This window comes from Salvelinus namaycush, chromosome 23 (assembly GCF_016432855.1).
Source record: "Salvelinus namaycush isolate Seneca chromosome 23, SaNama_1.0, whole genome shotgun sequence".
NCBI lineage: Eukaryota > Metazoa > Chordata > Actinopteri > Salmoniformes > Salmonidae > Salvelinus > Salvelinus namaycush.
In genome coordinates this window covers 4800105-4820070 of record NC_052329.1, presented here as the reverse complement: position 1 = coordinate 4820070, position 19966 = coordinate 4800105, and the positions used below count along the sequence as shown (strand labels likewise).

Here is a 19966-nt window from a genome sequence, read left to right as displayed (position 1 = left end):
TGACTTAACAAATATACTGTACTATCACAGCATTGTCCATGACATATGGGATTGGGCTCTGGTCAAAAGTAGCGCACTATACACTGAATATACAAAACATTAAGAACACCTGCTCTTCCATGACAGACTGAATCCAGGTGAATCCAGGTGAAAGCTATGATCCCTTCTTGATGTTACTTGTTAAATCCACTTCAATCAGTGTAGATGAAGGGGAGGAGACAGGTTAAAGAAGTATTTTTAAGCCTTGAGAAAATTGAGACATGGATTGTGTATGTGTGCCATTCAGAGGGTGAATGGGCAAGACAAAATATTGAAGTGCCTTTGAACGGAGTATGGTAGTAGGTACCAGGCACACAGGTTTGTGTCAAGAACTGCAACGCTGCTGGGTTGTTCACGCTCAACAGTTTCCTGTGTGTCGACACAAGAATGGTCCGCCACCCAATGGACATCAAGCTAACTTGACACTGTGGGAAGCATTGGAGTCAACTTCGGCCAGCATCCCTCTGGAACGCTTTTAGTACCTTGTAGAGTCCATGCCCCGACGAATTGACGCTGTTCTGAGGGCAAAAACAGGGGGGGTGCAACTCCACAAGTGTTCTTAATGTTTTGTCCACTCAGTGTACCGTGTACTAACACACACACACACATCAGCTGATGGCCAGATTGTGCAACAGGATAACATTCATGCGAGGGTGTTGTGGACTGCAGGATCCTGGGGGGGGACCAGACTGTCTTTCCTCTGAATGGCATGACCGGAAACAAAAGCAGAAGGGAGAGAGAGAGAGAGAGAGAGAGAGAGAGGAGAGAACATCTCCACACATTTTGTCACTATACTCTAGTGTCAGATCAGATTGACAGTGATTTAAAGAGAAAGAGACAGAGAGAGAAGGGTATTTTCATGCTCTGTCTTAAAGAGCCCAAACCCCTACATTCCAAGTAGAGTATCTAACGAATCCAACCTGCCGAGAGAGAAGAAGTCACGGTCCTCCAGGATCCTCTATCAGGACCAGTCAGTCTCAATCTGCCCCTGGCCTACTCAGGTGGGTTCACTTAGACACATCAGACAGGCTTACACCCAAAACAAAATGGAATACGATATTACAACTCGTGTAATTTTGATAGTTAAACATTTTAAGCTTTGTTAATTGTAAAAAAAAAACATCCTGGCTGTATGTGGTTCCAAAGTTCATCTGCAGTGCATTTTGTGAGTGTATTCATCATAATTTTTTTATTCAATGTACCATCATTCTGAATATCAAAACAACTTGCTTTGTATGGGAGGGCAGCTATATTATCGCTAAGCCAGTCATCATTACAGTAAGTAATGGATGAAATGAGGAAGTGTACAGTATTTTATTTTGCTTCATACAGCACAGCCCTAGATATGGACAGCACAACAGGATTCGCCCTGACCCCTGTCAATCACAACCACACCAACAGCAGCTGTTCCCGTGATAACGTGCTGAAGACTGTGGTGTTTCCCGTTCTCTACTCCCTCCTCTTCCTGTTGGGCCTGTCCCTCAACGGCCTGGCAGTGTGGGTGTTCTTCAGCATCCCGAGCCGCTCCCACTTCATCATCTACCTCAAGAACATTGTGGTGGCCGACGTCCTCATGACCCTCACCTTCCCCTTCAAGGTGCAGTTACAATTATAATAATCATAATATTAATAAAAATTAGAATATTGATAACTATGAAAAAAGTATGAAAAAACATCAATTAAATCACTGACTTTGCTAAATGAATGTGTTTTTCCTGTAGGTGCTGTCTGACTCCAACATGGCGTCTGTGGGTCTGCGTGTCTTCGTCTGTCGTGTCTCCTCTGTGCTCTTCTATCTCACCATGTACATCAGCATCCTCTTCTTCGGCCTCATCAGCATCGACCGCTGCAGGAAGACCCTCCAGCCCTTCAAGGGGACCAACGCGGCCCGTCTGTCCCACAGGAAACTGCTCTCCTTGGTTATCTGGTGCTCCCTGCTGGCCCTCTCCCTGCCCAACATGGTCCTGACCAGCCGCAGCCCCACCTCGGTCTACTTCAAGTGCAGTGATCTGAAGACGGCGGCTGGGCTGCATTGGCATGAGGTGGTCAACCATGTGTGCCAGGTCATCTTCTGGGGCAACCTGGTGACGGTGATAGTGTGTTATGCTCTCATCACCAAAGAGCTGTACAGTTCCTACGCCCGTGCCAACGCTTTCCGTGCTGGTGGAGCCAGCAGAGCTGGTAACGGGCAGCGCCAGCCCCGGAGAAAGACTGTGAGTTCAAACGTCTTCCTGGTGCTGGCTGTGTTCTTTGTGTGCTTCGTGCCGTTCCACTTCTCCCGCGTGCCGTACACCATGAGCCAGACCCGGGGACGCATGTTTGACTGCAACCTCAAGCTGTTCTTCTTCCAGTTAAAGGAGAGTACACTCTGGCTGTCCTCCCTCAACTCCCTCCTGGACCCTCTCATCTACTTCTTCCTCTGTAAGTCCTTCAGGACCACCCTGTTCAAGACGCTCCGTCTCCCACCTGGGACCTGTAGCTGGCTCACTGGGATAGGGCCGGACCCCAACACGGGCAGTACCCCTCTGGGAGACTCCTCTGCTTGTCTGTAGCAAACTAAAGCTCTCTTCTGGAGGACCTCCATGTATGGTGGTCTGATGAATGTTTCACAGAGGATCATACTGCCCTCTACTGGAAAGCTGACGGGAACTGAACTGTGTGTCGATTGTAGCTCTGTCTGGGCAATGGAAAAAGTAGAGTAGGAAACTCTGCACAGACCAGTGATAATTACAATAACATGCAAACCAGTCTGTATCGCCAGTCTGTAATACCAGTCTGTAACAGTTTGTAGAATGTCATAACCTCCTCTAAACATCACCATAACCTCATGCCAAAGGAAATCTCCTAAGGAAGTCACCTTGTCTCTCTCATAACAGCTTAGTTCCCCATACTGGCATTCTGCTTTGACCTCATTCTTTTTTAGGCTTTAGGAACTAAAATAAGAGACATGTAATTATGTGTAACCATGGCACAGCACGTGTGCCTATAATGTACAGCAAAACGTTCTATACCACATAAACTTGTGAAATCTAAATATTTTTTCTCTCCCATTCGTTGATCCATGTCTTTAACCATTCTTCAACAAAACACTATGATACTGAGGGGGAAAATCCCCTGATTTATCTGATGCATTGAAAGCCAGATGTTCTGTATGTTTAGACAGATAGTGTACAACCTATTAACAGTTGGCCTAAGGGCAGGTGGGAGGCTGCTACCGGCTGCTGTACAGTGACCACAGAGGAACCTAGAAAAACAAGCTGTGAGTGGCCGGAGGCTTTCCGGGGAAGCAGCAAGATGTGAAACGACACCAGTAAAAACCACACTTCTAAAGACAGTTGAAAGTTAATGTGAAAACAATAGTTCATGTGAAAGAAATGGTGTGTGTGCATAGTGTAGGAGCGTGAGAGAGAGAAACATGGGATCAACACATGTCTGATCTTTTAAATAATAATTAGTTCCAGGATTTTTAAAAAACACCAACCTCCCTGTGAAAATATGACCAAACATACATAACCTCCCTAACCTGCCGAATCCAGGTCACTGGTGGGAGAAATACTATTTGCATGTGCAGATGCTATCAGCAGCAGTAGTTCACCATTCTTGACAACACCAATTCTCCCATCATATGGCTCAGTTGGTAGAACATGGCTCTTGCAACGCTAGAATTGTGGGTTTGATTCCTGGGCCACCCATACATAAAATATATGCATGCATGACTGTCAGTCACTTTGGATAAAAGCATCTGTTAAATTGCATGATATTGTTATATTATAAGAAGTTTGACAAACAAGGGCAGCTTTTTTTCAGTTGTGGTCAAAAGCCAAAGATATTGATAACTAACCCTGTGCGTTAGCTCCTATCTTACCACTTCCCCGTCTTCAGGAAGTGTATTAGGTGACGTAGCAAACACAGTCCCAATACATCGCAGTAACATACTCACACGTAAGCATAGACATCGTAGTGACTTTCCTCCATGATAAGATGGTTTTTCACAACTTCACCGGTGAGTTTCCTGACTTTATTTATGTATAATAACACATCATAGATATTTTTTTTCTTAAATAATATTGTACGTAAATTAACCAAATCTGACAAAAGGATTTCTTTGACACAGAAAGAATAAGCTTTGAATTATTTTGAGAAATGTTTCTTGTGAACTTTATGAATCACAATCATTAGACTTTTATGCTTTCAATTGTATTTTGCAATAACAATAAACTATTAATTCACACAATGAAAATGAACCACATTGTGGTGTCAAATGTATGTTTTAATTTAAAAAACATTAAAGGGGCAATCTGTGTTTGGTATATACATTTTTTGACTTTTGAAGGAATACTTGTTAAGCACATTTTTACTCCTGAACTTATTTAGGTTTGCTATAACAAAGGGGTTGAATATTCTTTGACTCAAGACATTTCAGCTTTTCATTTTAACATTATTTTAACAGTGGAGATCAAGTTTATAAATTGCCTGGCTGGGCAGATGAGACAATGGATTGCGCAGTGAGATGGAACAGATTAAATAGGCATTTCAACATCATAGATTTAGGCAGTGCTAACTTGTGGAATAGACACCGGCAGGAATGCGGTTTTAACCAATCAGCATCCTGGATTAGACCCACCCGTTATATAACCTCCAATATTCTATATGGACAACTTGTTATGCTATTTTGAGTGCTATACCATTTGGTTTGAAGTGGCTTAGAAAATGTAGCCCCTACCACTCCCATTGTTTCACTAGCAGAGATGCTGTCGGTGGGGTAAATAAATAAAGAAAACAAAGCCATATTTTGGTCAATGACTCTCAAGATAGTGAATTGAATGGCTTTTTCTTAATACAATTAAGTATATTTCAAAATGTTGTGTACGTCCTCTAAAACATTTACTGCAGATTCTTGGTAGTCTTAAACAAATCCACTTTGAAACAAAAGTCTACACTTCACACACATGGTTATTGACTTACAGCAAAGAAGACACCTGTACCATGTCAGATATAGAGTTGAAATGTATTACATTTTGAGTTTGCACAGAAGACTGAAATATAACAAAACAGTTTGACATAGAAACACCAGATTTTCGTCTTGTTAATTTTTTTATAATCTTGATTAATTATGAAAAATATTAATAACATTCCACCCATGAGGCCAAAGAGGGTGCTTTTGGTCACTGACAGCAGGAAAGGGCTACATGTCAATCATTTTTACCACATAAATATGACAAAATTCTGTTCAAAACTCAAAACTGTTCAAAACTACATTTAATTTGATAGAATATGCAAATTAATCCATAAGTGTCTACTGACGCATCTGTGCGTCAATCTAAGTAACGTAAAAAAAACTTTAAAAAAAAATGGGATAGTTACTCTTTGTGCTGTAAATGTGTGCAACAGAACTATAATTAACAACAGCTACAAACTGTAATAGAGATGAGATGTGAGTTTCCATACTGTACTGTCTGTACTGTAAAATAGTGTAACAGAAAACTATTGCCACCCAGCACCTGTGTGAAAAAACACCAATGTAATATCACTATGGTTAGTCTAGCATAAACCCAATACTGGAGAATGAAGCCAACAGTGTAATATTACTGTGTCTACAGATTACACTGCGCAATACTGTATTATAGTGTAGCATAGGACCCACAGTACCAGCCTTTGTCTCGTACACTTTCTGAAGGACAGGAGACATGAATGGCTGTAGCTTTTCGTTGTGGAAGAATAATTCAGCCAATACTGTGTCCTATAGTAGACACTGTGCAATACTGGATAATAGTAAAGATTACCACGGACCTACAGTATCAGCCTTAGTCTCATGCACTCTGTGAAGGAGGAGACGTGGAGTGTGAACTGCCTGACCGTGAAGGGGCAGGGCATTCTACCTCACGTCACGTTTATGGCTTCATTTTTTTGCTATATACGACAGGGTTCGGGTTTGGCAGGATTTAAGGGAAAGTGTGTTTATACTGTAACTGTGCTTAGTCCTGCAACGATCATCTCTCGCTAAGCTAGCTACTTTGCATAGCTCGTTCACTGTGGAACACAAGTGTCTGGGCAAGACACGCCCTGTGAGAGATGAGAACTTGGTGCACCTCCCAACACCTGGCTTACTCTCAGGGGAGAACTGCAAGTCTGGCTGAGTGGAACATACACAGTCTACCAATCTTAGGCACGGTCCCCGAACCCGAAGGCTAGAACCGTGAGGGTTCTGGTGGAAAAAACCCTCAGCGCCGCAATACTGGTAGACCAAAATGAGTATCGCCCAGGTTGGTACACTGTCACAACTAAGACAAACCCTCAGCGCTCCAATACTGGTAGAACAAAATGAGTATCGCCCAGGTTGGTACACTGTCACAAGCAATAAAAACAAGGAAAGAACCCAAAGGAGATGGCACAAGCCAAAACCGAATGGATGGACAGCAGAGCACCCTGATGGAGAGGCTAACTGCTCCAAGCTATTGAATAGCAGCCGGTATACTTCTGATAGAATCTTCTGATAGCGGCTAACTAGCTAGCTGCTCCGAGTTATTGAATAGAAGCTGGTACACTTCTGATAGAGTCTTCTGATAGAGAGGCTAACTAGCTAGCTGCTCCGAGCTATTGAATAGAAGCTGGTACACTTCTGATAGAGTCTTCTGATAGAGAGGCTAACTAGCTAGCTGCTCCAAGCTATTGAATAGAAGCTGGTACACTTCTGATAGAGTCTTCTGATAGAGAGGCTAACTAGCTAGCTGCTCCGAGCTATTGAATAGAAACTGGTATACTTCTGATAGAGTCTTCTGATAGAGAGGCTAACTAGCTAGTGTCGTGGAAAATCGGTTCAAAATATAACGCTTACAAGAACTTGTAAATTTAGGCTTTTAATACAACGTATCACAAGCCGGGATGGTCCGCGGATCACACACCGTTTCCCAGAGCCCTGGCTCTTGTATTTATACACATACAGCATATGAGTCCCTCACATATGCAAACGAAGATACTTCCCACCATTATCTTTTAGTTTAGGCTTCCTGCTTGTTTACGCCCAATAACGCCCATGTCTGGTTTCAGTTAGGTTATAATGGTGGCAGGACCCTTTCTTGTCCTAAAAATAATATATGTCTGTCTATCCTATAGGCCTACGTCTTTGGCATGTTTGCCTTTATTAGAAGCAGCAGACTATGTGCCCCTCTATCATTAGTGTGTTAATGTCAGCAGACTATGTGTCCCTCTATCATTAGTGTGTTAATGTACTCTTTGTTATGTTTGCCTTTATTAGAAGCAGCAGACTATGCGTCTCTTCTATCATTAGTGTGTCCAGTTGTCCTAGGAGCCTATGTGTCGCCTTCTCTTCCTGTAGTCTGTTTTAGTGTTCAGCTGTACTATACGTCTATGTGTCGCCTTCTCCTCCTGTGGTCTGATGTACACTTCTATGTCTGTCCCTAAATGTATCATTCACTCCCACACTAGCTGCTCCGAGCTATTGAATAGCAGCCGGTACACTTCTGCTCTTATACACTCTAACTTAGAGCTCTTACCAAGCTAATCCTCTCTGGAAGAGCTGAGAAAAGGAAGAGGTGGATGTAGTATGTCGGCTACTACAGTATTTAAGGGGGTCAGCCGCAGTCTCAGCACTACCCGGTACACAGGACTAATCTGAAATCCTTCCTCAGATTATATCCTGCTGCGCAGAGGGATACCCATATTGGAGTGATCAGATCTAGTGCTATATGACTGTTTTTTTTGCATGGGCTGCGTCTCAATCCACCGCATCCGTCTATGTCGGCCTTCTGCATCTGCAGTGGAAGGTGGCCGAGCTGCAGCTTTGTTTTTCAGACCCTCCAAAAAAAAAAATATTCTCATGGAAACGTCTGTAGCGAACGGTTTGGCCTAAATATTACAACTCACACGAACAAAATGGTGTTCTCCGTTTTGCTCTATGATCCCCACAAGCTCCATGGGACTCGTCTGAAGTCCTTAAACCTTCATCTGATGGTAACCCATACAAATGAATGGAAGTATGGAGATATATATATAGATATTAAACCATCTGAAGGTAACTCATACAAATGAATGGAAGTATGGAGATATATATATAGATATTAAACCATCTGAAGGTAACTCATACAAATGAATGGAAGTATGGAGATATATATATAGATATTAAACCATCTGAAGGTAACTCATACAAATGAATGGAAGTATGGAGATATATATATAGATATTAAACCATCTGAAGGTAACTCATACAAATGAATGGAAGTATGGAGATATATATAAGTATTAAACCATCTGAAGGTAACCCATACAAATGAATGGAAGTATGGAGATATATATATAGATATTAAACCATCTGAAGGTAACTCATACAAATGAATGGAAGTATGGAGATATATATAAGTATTAAACCATCTGAAGGTAACTCATACAAATGAATGGAAGTATGGAGATATATATAAGTATTAAACCATCTGAAGGTAACTCATACAAATGAATGGAAGTATGGAGATATATATATAGATATTAAACCATCTGAAGGTAACTCATACAAATGAATGGAAGTATGGAGATATATATAAGTATTAAACCATCTGAAGGTAACCCATACAAATGAATGGAAGTATGGAGATATATATAAGTATTAAACCATCTGAAGGTAACCCATACAAATGAATGGAAGTATGGATATATATATAGATATTTAACCTTCATCTGAAGGTAACCCATACAAATGAATGGAAGTATGGAGATGTTTCTTACACCTCCAAAATATAGGACAGCAACTTCAAAACCTTATTTCTTATGATACGTTTGTTTACTGTCTTTTTTGCAATTTCTGAATGTGTAATTCGATGCGTGGGCTTTAATAGTAAAGGCCAAATATTTTATCAAATCATTTTTCAATATATTTTTTATACCTAAAGGCATCCTAAAATTCCAAAACAAATGGCTTGGTAACATATGGAATTGAGGTTAACGGTCATTTTGGTCAATTTTTACTTCAGATAACATTAATTGCATGTGTAAATATGTTATGATAAGAAATCAGTTTATATTTTGCTATGATTCTTGCTTTTCAAATAGTTTCTTCTTGGGGTCAAAATGGTAGGTTGAGGGTTAAATTATTGATATATAGATATTATTCATTGAACATGCTAACTAGGACTAGGTTTAACCTGTCTCTGGGAAACCAGCCGGTAATGTTTTGAAGAAGGTGTTTTTCTGATGGGGTACAACACTAATAAGCACATGAACCATTTATATTTTTAAATTGTATTCTTCAAGAAGCAATAGCTACATATAAATTATTCTAAATTCTTAAAATGGATGTACCAATGCAGATTTCCCCTTTAATCTAGAAATTAATTATTATTTTAATCATTTTTCTTGCTAAACTCATTTGCAGATTCCTCAAAACTAGTAGCCACAATGGCATCACGTTCCCCTCCACTGGACTGTGGCTTTAATGAAGATACCATAAATATGACTATATCAAGTCTCTACTTCCTGTTGTTCATCCCTGCCCTCATCATCAATGGGGTAGCAGTCTGGGTCTGCATGCAACTTCGGTCAACGTCTACCTTCATGGTGTATCTGAAGAACCTTCTGGCTGCTGACCTTCTCATGACCCTGACCATCCCTGTCAAAGCAGCCAATATCCTGCCCAGCGCTCCACTGACTCTGAAGGCCTTTGCCTGTCGCTACTCTGATGTTATTTTCTACCTCTGTATGTACATGAGCATCATTCTGTTGGGCCTCATCAGTCTGGACCGCTTCTTCAAGATCGTCAGGCCCTGTGGCAGGTTGTTGGGTCAGAACCTTGTCTTCGGCAAAGTGCTGTCAGCTTCCATCTGGGCGGTGCTGTTGGCCACTATTGTCATTCCAACCATGATCATGACCAATCAGGATCCCACAAACAAGACTAAAGAATTCTGTATGGCAATGAAGAGCAATGCAGGACAAGATTTTCACAGTGGCGTGGTCAAATTAAACAACGTAATCTTCTGGGTGGTGTGTGTTCTTATTTGTTTCTGCTACATATGCATAGCAAGGAAGGTTTTTCAATCATACAGGAAATCAGGAAGCAGCAATGATGAAGGGAGGCATAAGACCAAAGTGCGTGTGTTTTTGGTTCTGGTGGTTTTCCTGATGTGTTTCGGCCCCTACCACTCCATACGGATCTCCTACACCTCGCTTCAGGTTACCTCAAGAACCAGCTGCACTAAGGTTACCTTACGGATCTCTAAGGAGATTGCCTTGTGGATGTCAGCCATGAACGTCTGTCTGGACCCTCTCATCTACTTCTTCCTGTGTAAGTCCTTCAGGATCAGCCTGTTCAAGACGCTCCGTCTCTCACCTGGGACCTGTAGCTGGCTCACTGGGAGAGGACCCAACACAATAGAGAATCAGACCCCAACACAGGAGGGAGACTCCTGTGACTGTACAGAAAATTAAAACTCTTTGGAATGATCTACTTTATGTTGTGAGAAGTTGTGTTTGACAGAGTATCATACTCCCAGGTGTAGGGTTAACTATCCAACTAGTTATACTAGAAATGAATCCACCAGGTGTAATGTACTATCCAACTAGTTATACTAGAAATGAATCCACCAGGTGTAATGTACTATCCAACTAGTTATACTAGAAATGAATCCACCAGTTGTTATGTACTATCCAACTATTTATATTAGAAATGTTACGTTACAGCCTTATTCTAAAATGGAATAACTCAAATTTTCCCTCATAAAACTACACACAATACCCAATAATGGAGGGCAGTGCAGGCCCCATTTAACATCGACGTGCTTGTAGTGGAGCGAGATCCTTGGTGTCCACATCACCAACAAACTGTCATGGTCCAAACACACCAAGACAGTCGTGAATATGGCACGACAACACCTTTTCCCCCTCAGGACACTGAAAAGATTTGGCATGGGTCCCCAGATCCTCAAAAAGTTATACAGCTGCACCATCGAGAGCATCCTGACCGGTTGCATCACCGCCTGGTATGGCAACTGCTTGGCATCTGACCGTAAGGCGCTACAGAGGGTAGTGTGTACGGCCCAGTACATCACTGTGAACAAGCTTCCTGCCATCCAGGACCTATATAATAGGTGGTGTCAGAGGAAGGCCAAAAAAATTGTCAAAGACTCCAGTCGCCCAAGTCATAGACTGTTCTCTCTGCTACCGCACGGCAAGCGGTACCGGAGCACCAAGTCTAGGACAAAAAGGCTCCTTAACAGCTTCTACCCCCAACACATAAGACTCCTGAACAATTCATCAAATGGCCGCCCGGTCTATTTACATTGACACCGCCCATCCTCCATTTGTTTTTACACTGCTGCTACTCGCTGATTATTATCTATGCATAGTCAATTTACCCCTACCTACATCTCAACAAACCTCTACCCCCGCACATTGACTCGATACTGGTAGCACTGTATATAGCCTCGTTATTGCTATTTTAATGAGTTACTTTTTATTTTTATTTAGTAAATGTTTCCTTTACTCTATTTATTGAACTGCATTGTTGGTTAAGGGCTTGTAAGTAAGCATTTCACGGCAAGGTCTACACCTGTTGTATTCGGTGCATATGATAAATACAAGTTGATTTGATTTGAAATTAATTTGGAATGATAAAGCAAAAACAGGTTTTTAGAAATGTTTGCTAAAAACAGACATACCTTATTTACATAAGTATTCAGATCCTTTGCTATGATACTCTAAATTGAGCTCAGGTGCATCCTGTTTCCATTGATCATCCTTGAGATGTTTCTACAACTTGAGTGGAGTCCACCTGTGGTAAATTCAATTGATTGGACATGATTTGGAAAGGCACACAGCTGTCTATATAAGGTCCTACAGTTGACGGTGCATGTCAGAGCAAAAACCAAGCCATGAGGTCAAAGGAATTGTCCGTAGAGCTCCGAGACAGGATTGTGTTGAGGCACAGATCTGGGGAAGGGTACCAAAACATTTCTGCAGCATTGAAGGTCCCCAAGAACACAGTGGAAGAAGTTTGGAACCACCAGGACTATTCCCGAGCAGCAGGGACTGGGAGACTAGTCAGGATCGAGGGAAAGATGAATGGAGCACAGTACAGAGAGAGACCCTTGATGAAAACCTGCTCCAGAGAGTTCAGGACCACAGACTGGGGTGAAGGTTCACCTTCCAACAGGACAACCACCCTAAGCACACATCCAAGACAACGCAGGAATGGCTTCGGGACAAGTCTCTGAATGTCCTTGAGTGGCACAGCCAGAACCCCAACTTGAACCCGATCTAACATCTCTGGAGAAAGCTGAAAATAGCTGTGCAGAGACACTCCCCATCCAACCTGACAGAGCTTGAGAGGATTTGCAGAGAAGAATGGGAGATGTACAGGTGTGCCAAGCTTGTAGCATCATACCCAAGAAGACTCGAGGCTGTAATTGCTGTCACAGGTGCTTCAACAAAGTACTGAGTAAAGGGTCTGAATAATTACGGTATGTAAATGTATATTTCATGTTTGTTTTTTTACCTGTTTCTGCTTTGTCACTATGGGGTATTGTGTGTAGGTTGATGAGGGGGGGAAACTATTTAATCCACTTTAGAATAAGGTTGTAACGTAACAAAATGTGGGAAAAGTATATTAGTATATTCAAAATGAATCCACGGGGTGTGATGTACTACTGAAGTTCACACATTTACATTAAGAGAAGAGACAGAATACATCATCTTGTTTTTATGATGTTTGTAACGATGATGACTGCGGTGATGATTGTGTGGGGGTTTTTTTGCATATAGTACCAATGCATGTTTGGACAGTAGGCCGCAGGGACTGAATATGTGTGCATTAGGAGAAATATTAGCTTTCCGGTGTTTTCCATATTGTATTGCTATGGTGTGTTTATGTTTGTTTGTATGTTGAAATCACAAAATGAATTTCCATGTAAATGGACAAGTAAAGTATACTTCATATCATATACTATTTAAATTACATGCCAATAAAGGAATAAAGTGGTCCTATTAGGTTTCAGATATATTTCTGGTTGTCAGGTTAATCTAAAGTATGTCAAAACAAGACTATATTGTATTAAATAATGTTGGGTAAGTGATACACTGCATTAGAGAGTCACAATAACATTATCACCTGTTCTCACTGTTGCTTTAGTGTCACTCTATTTCCCTGAATTTCCCTGGATTTGCATCTGTCTGGACATGTAGAGCCTTCTTGGGTATTTCAAGGGAAATTCAAGGTGTGAGTCTCATGAATTGTACACTGGCATTGTGGAAGAGTTCCACACCACAGTACTGTCCTGTCTGATCACTGATTCTCTTCAGGTAGGTGGGTAAATCTTTAGTTCCCTTGTGTCTTCTTATCTTTACTCTGAGCTGTGTTATGCATTGCTTCATCAAGGTACACTTAAAATAGATTATGATGGGGTTTATAAGTATAGTTAATAAATTGTTATTTATTTGTTTACTGGTTCTATAGTATCTGACTATTTAATAAAGAGTTATAAAACATTCATGATTATTTGCCTTACACAGATGTGTGGGTTGTCTTCTCTTGTTGTCTCAAGACATTTCTATTCATGGAGAAAAAAGGTTTTATGATTTCATTAGTGCTCAAAAACAGGTATTTGAAGTGAGTTTCGTAACATCCATTCAAATGAAATATGATTCAGATGACACCAACTACATTGACTTGAAAAATTATATTAACTACTAATGCTTAATAATGCTAATGAATTAAAGAGCCTAGACAGAGGAAAACACACATTAGTACTGCTATCTAAACACTACAACTCTCAGCATTCACTCCAGTCTCAGTACTTCAGTCCTACTTCAGCTGGTTGTCACTTCAAATCATTAAAATAACTCCCTATAGCAAATAGTCAGATGATTATATAAGGTATCCTTTATGCTCAATACTCAATTGATGTTGTATTGTACACTAGTTGAAAATGAAAAATAATGAATGTGTCAAGCAACGTACACTCCCTTGTTACTGCCAATGGTTCTCACGGCTTTGGCATCAATTGTTAAAGAAAGAAACTTTGAAAGTCATAAACAAAAATGGCAAGTCTATTATGTATGTAACTTAGATAGAGATATAGGTGGGGATAGTTCAGTGATGTAGATACAGGTCTATAAGCTAATGCTAACTAAATATAGGGATAGAGGTGGGGATAGTTCAGTGAGGATGTAGATACAGGTCTATAAGCTAATGCTAACTAAATATAGGGATAGAGGTGGGGATAGTTCAGTGATGTAGATACAGGTCTATAAGCTAATGCTAACTAAATATAGGGATAGAGGTGGGGATAGTTCAGTGATGTAGATACAGGTCTATAAGCTAATGCTAACTAAATATAGGGATAGAGGTGGGGATAGTTCAGTGATGATGTAGATACAGGTCTATAAGCTAATGCTAACTAAATATAGAGATAGAGGTGGGGATAGTTCAGTGAGGATGTAGATACAGGTCTATAAGCTAATGCTAACTAAATATAGGGATAGAGTTGGGGATAGTTCGGTGATGTAGATACAGGTCTATAAGCTAATGCTAACTAAATATAGGGATAGAGGTGGGGATAGTTCAGTGATAAAGATGCAGGTCTATAAGCTAACGCTAACTGAATATAGGGATAGAGGTGGGGATAGTTCAGTGATGTAGATACAGGTCTATAAGCTAATGCTAACTAAATATAGGGATAGAGGTGGGAATAGTTCAGTGATGTAGATACAGGTCTATAAGCTAATGCTAACTAAATATAGGGACAGAGGTGGGGATAGCTCAGTGAGGATGTAGATACAGGTCTATAAGCTAATGCTAACTAAATATAGGGACAGAGGTGGGGATAGTTCAGTGATGTAGATACAGGTCTATAAGCTAATGCTAACTAAATATAGGGATAGAGGTGGGGATAGTTCAGTGATGTAGATACAGGTCTATAAGCTAATGCTAACTAAATATAGGGACAGAGGTGGGGATAGTTCAGTGATGTAGATACAGGTCTATAAGCTAATGCTAACTAAATATAGGGACAGAGGTGGGGATAGTTCAGTGAGGATGTAGATACAGGTCTATAAGCTAATGCTAACTAAATATAGGGATAGAGGTGGGGATAGTTAAATGAGGATGTAGATACAGGTCTATAAGCTAATGCTAACTAAATATAGGGATAGAGGTGGGGATAGTTCAGTAAGGATGTAGATACAGGTCTATAAGCTAATGCTAACTAAATATAGGGATAGAGGTGGGGATAGTTCAGTGATGTAGATACAGGTCTATAAGCTAATGCTAACTAAATATAGGGATAGAGGTGGGGATAGTTCAGTGATGTAGATACAGGTCTATAAGCTAATGCTAACTAAATATAGGGACAGAGGTGGGGATAGTTCAGTGATGTAGATACAGGTCTATAAGCTAATGCTAACTAAATATAGGGATAGAGGTGGGGATAGTTCAGTGAGGATGTAGATACAGGTCTATAAGCTAATGCTAACTAAATATAGGGATAGAGGTGGGGATAGTTCAGTGAGGATGTAGATACAGGTCTATAAGCTAATGCTAACTAAATATAGGGACAGAGGTGGGGATAGTTCAGTGATGTAGATACAGGTCTATAAGCTAATGCTAACTAAATATAGGGATAGAGGTGGGGATAGTTCAGTGAGGATGTAGATACAGGTCTATAAGCTAATGCTAACTAAATATAGGGACAGAGGTGGGGATAGTTCAGTGATGTAGATACAGGTCTATAAGCTAATGCTAACTAAATATAGGGATAGAGGTGGGGATAGTTCAGTGAGGATGTAGATACAGGTCTATAAGCTAATGCTAACTAAATATAGGGATAGAGGTGGGGATAGTTCAGTGATGTAGATACAGGTCTATAAGCTAATTTATTTGTATTTATTTCACCTTTAATTTAACCAGGTAAGCTAGTTGAGAAAAAGTTTTCACTTACAACTGTGACCTGGCCAAGATAAAGCAAAGCAGTGCGACACAAACAACATCACAGAGGTACACATGGAATAAACAAGTGTACAGTCAATAACACAATAGAAAAAAGAAAGTCTATATACAGTGTGTGCAAATGGCGTGAGGAGGTAAGGCAATAAATAGGCCATAGTAGCAAAGTAATTACAATTTAGCAAATTAACAATGGAGTGATAGATGAGCAGATGATGATGTGCAAGTAGAAATACTGGTGTGCAAAAGAGCAGAAAAGTAAATAAAAACAACATGGGGATGAGGTAGGTAGATTGGGTGGGCTATTTACAGATGGGCTATGTAGAGCTGCAGCAATCGGTTAGCTGCTCAGATAGCTGTTGTTTAAAGTTAGTGAGGGAAATGTAAGTCTCCAGCTTCAGCAATTTTTGCAATTCGTTCCAATCATTGGCAGCAGAGAACTGGAAGGAAAGGCAACCAAAGGAGGTGTTGGCTTTGGGGATGACCAGTGAGATATACCTGCTGGAGCGTGTGCTACGGGTGGGTGTTGTTATCGTGACCAGTGAGCTGAGATAAGGCGGAGCATTACCTAGCATAGATTTATAGATGATCTGGAGCCAGTGGGTTTGGCGACGAATATGCAGCGAGGGCCAGCCGACTAGAGCATACAGGTCGAAGTGGTGGGTGGTATAAGGGGCTTTGGTGACAAAACGGATGGCACTGTGATAGACTGCATCCAGTTTGCTGAGTAGTATTGGAAGCTATTGGAAGCTGAGTAGTATTGGAAGCTATTGGAAGCTATTTTGTAAGTGACATTGCCGAAGTCGAGGATCGGTAGGATAGTCAGTTTTACAAGGGTATGTTTGGCGGCGTGAGTGAAGGAGGCTTTGTTGTGAAATAGGAAGCCGATTCTAGATTTAATTTTTGATCAGAGATGTTTAATATGAGTCTGGAAGGAGAGTTTACAGTCTAGCCAGACACCTAGGTAATTGTAGTTGTCCACATATTCTAAGTCAGAACCGTCCAGAGTAGTGATGCTAGTCGGGCGGGTGGGTGCAGTCAGCGAACAGTTGAAAAGCATGCATTTGGTTTTACTAGCGTTTAAGAGCAGTTGGAGGCCACGTAAGGAGTGTTGTATGGCATTGAAGCTCGTTTGGAGATTAGTTAACAGTCTTTCAAAGAAGGGCCAGATGTATACAGAATGGTGTTGTCTGCGTAGAGGGGGATCACCCGCAGCAAGAGCGACATCGTTGATATATACAGAGAAAAGAGTCGGCCCGAGAATTGAACCCTGTGGTACCCCCATAGAGACTGCCAGAGGTCCGGACAACAGGGCCTCCGATTTGACATACTGAACTCTATCTGGGAAGTAGTTGGTGAACCAGGCGAGGCAGTTATTTGAGAAACCAAGGCTGTTGAGTCTGCCGATAAGAATACGGTAATTGACAGAGTCAAAAGCCTTGGCCAGGTCGATGAAGATGGCAGTTATGATATTGTTTAGTACCTTGAGCGTGGCTGAGATGCACCCGTCACCAGCTCGGAAACCGGATTGCACAGCGGAGAAGGTACGGTGGGATTCGAAATGGTCAGTAATCTGTTTGTTAACTTTGCTTTCGAAGACTTTAGAAAGGCAGGGCAGGATGGATATAGGTCTATAACAGTTTGGGTCGAGAGTGTCACCCCCTTTGAAGAGGTGGATGACCGCGGCAGCTTTCCAATCTTTATGAATCTCAGACGATACGAAAGAGAGGTTGAACAGACTGGTAATAAGGGTTGCAACAATGATGGCGGATAATTTTAGAAAGAGAGGGTCCAGATTTTCTAGCCCAGCTGATTTGTACGGGTCCAGGTTTTGCAGCTCTTTCAGAACATCTGCTATCTGGATTTGGGTGAAGGAGAAGCTGGGGAGGCTTGGGCAAGTAGCTGTGGGGGGTGTGGAGCTGTTGGCCGGGGTTGGGGTAGCCAGGAGGAAAGCATGGCCAGCCGTAGCGAAATGCTAATTGAAATTGTCAATTATCGTGGATTTATCGGTGGTGACAGTGTTTCCTAGCCTCAGTGCAGTGGGCAGCTGGGAGGAGGTGCTCTTATTCTCCATGGTCTTCACAATGTCCCAAAACGTTTTGGAGTTAGAGCTACAGGATGCAAATTTCCATTTGAAAAAGCTAGTCTTTGCTTTCCTGACTATTGGTTCCTGACTTCCATGAAAAGCTGCATATCCCGGGGACTAGTGACAGTGATGAGTGGTGGTCGTTTGACCACAGACCCATAGCGGATGCAGGCAATGAGGCAGTGTTCGCTGAGATCCTGATTGAAAACAGCAGAGGTGTATTTGGAGGGCAAGTTGGTCAGGATAATATCTATGAGGGTGCCCTTGTTTACAGATTTAGGGTTGTACCTGGTGGGTTCCTTGATGATTTGTGTGAGATTGAGGGCATCTAGCTTAGATTGTAGGACTGCCACGGTGTTAAGCATATCCCATTTTTGCTCACCTAACAGAATGAACTCTGAAGATAGCTGGGGGGCAATCAATTCACATATGGTGTCCAGGGCACAGCTGGGAGCTGAGGGGGGTCTATAACAGGCAGCAATAGTGAGAGACTTATTTCTGGAGAGATTAATTTTTTAAATTATAAACTCGAACTGTTTGGGCATAGACCTGGAAAGTATGATAGATGCGGGTACAGTGGAGGTAAACCCAGGCACCGAGTGATGATAAGAGAGGTTACATCTCTGGACACGCTAGTTACGCTGGGTGAGGTCACTGCATGTGTGGGAGGTGGGACAAAGGAGGTGTCTGAGGCATGTTGAGTGGGACTAGGCGCTCCGCAGTAAACTAAAACAATGATAACTATCCTAAACAACAGTGTACAAGGCATATTGACATTTGAGAGAGCCATAAAGCGAGGCATAAAGCAATCACAGGTGTTGATTGGGAGAGCTAGCTAAGACAACAATGGGTAAGACAACAACCGCTAATCAGCTAAGACAACAACAACAGGTAAAATGGCGATGAATGGGCAGAGAGGGTCAGTTAATTACACACAGGGCCTGAGTTCTAGGCTGGAGCCGACAGATAAACAAAAAAATAAACAAAATGGCGTATCGTGACTAATGAACAGTCCAGCAGGCATCAGCTATGTAGCCAAGTGATCATAGGGTCCAGTGAACAGCAATATATGGAACAGGGAAGCCGCGGGGCAGTCTTTACTACACTAGCCCGCGGGAGACACAGCGTTTGAAGTCAGCAGGCCGGGGTAAGTAGAAGCGCCTGCTCCGACGTCCGGCAAAGGCCGGTTGAGGGCACAGCGGATGGAGTTACGTCGGCGGACCAGTCGTGGTGGTACGGCGGGACGCCGTGACGACAAAGGGTCCTGGCCAGATGGCGAAAGAGGTATTGTAGTTGTAGTAATTTTGTTTACTAGCCAGGAGATGTGCCTGGCTCGCGGCTAACTGGTGCTAGCTTCAGGGCAGGGGCGTTAGCCACTATAGCCACTCGGTAGCAGCTAGCTAGCAGCGATGATTCGATGCAAAGGTCCAGAGCTTACGACAAGTATCTGGTGGAGTAGTGGATTCTAGCCGTGTTGGGGTAGAGTCCGGGAGGCATCGGCTGTGTAGCCGATTGATCACAGACTAGGCCGGGAGGTGGGCCTGGCTCAGGGCTAGCTTCGGGGCTGTGTCACTCCGTGGCAGCTAGCTAGCTTGTTAATGCTAACAAAAGCAATGCAAATCATGTTAAATGATGCAAGGGGATTCAAAGGTTTTCCTCAGTGTCTTCATTTTGCATGTTTTCGCATTGACCTAGGAAAGTCCTAGAATAAGTTCCTCATTTGGCAAACAATGGATTTGACTGAGATATTTCCATAACTTTTCTTCTCCCTTTTTTCAGATGCTACAATGACATCTAACCTGACATCCCCCCTGTTTCTTCTGGACTGTGGCTCTTTCAATTATCACGACCTAGATGTGGTTATCCCATGTCTGTACTTTGCAATGTTCCCACTTGCCTTG

At 42.0% G+C, this 19966-nt stretch overlaps 2 protein-coding genes across 2 annotated transcripts; both read left to right on the top strand.

The window, feature by feature from the left end:
• The first annotated feature begins 1384 nt into the window (after positions 1-1384).
• LOC120018929 (P2Y purinoceptor 12-like) lies at positions 1385-2591 on the top strand. The gene is made up of 2 exons (XM_038962143.1): positions 1385-1636; positions 1761-2591. The coding sequence occupies exons 1-2, from the start codon at positions 1385-1387 to the stop codon at positions 2589-2591; spliced, it is 1083 nt and encodes a 360-aa protein (XP_038818071.1).
• Positions 2592-9498: 6907 nt separating this feature from the next.
• Positions 9499-10470, top strand: LOC120018928 (P2Y purinoceptor 13-like). Its single transcript, XM_038962141.1, has one exon. It carries the CDS (start codon positions 9499-9501, stop codon positions 10468-10470), a length of 972 nt encoding a protein of 323 aa, XP_038818069.1.
• The last annotated feature ends 9496 nt before the right edge of the window (positions 10471-19966 follow it).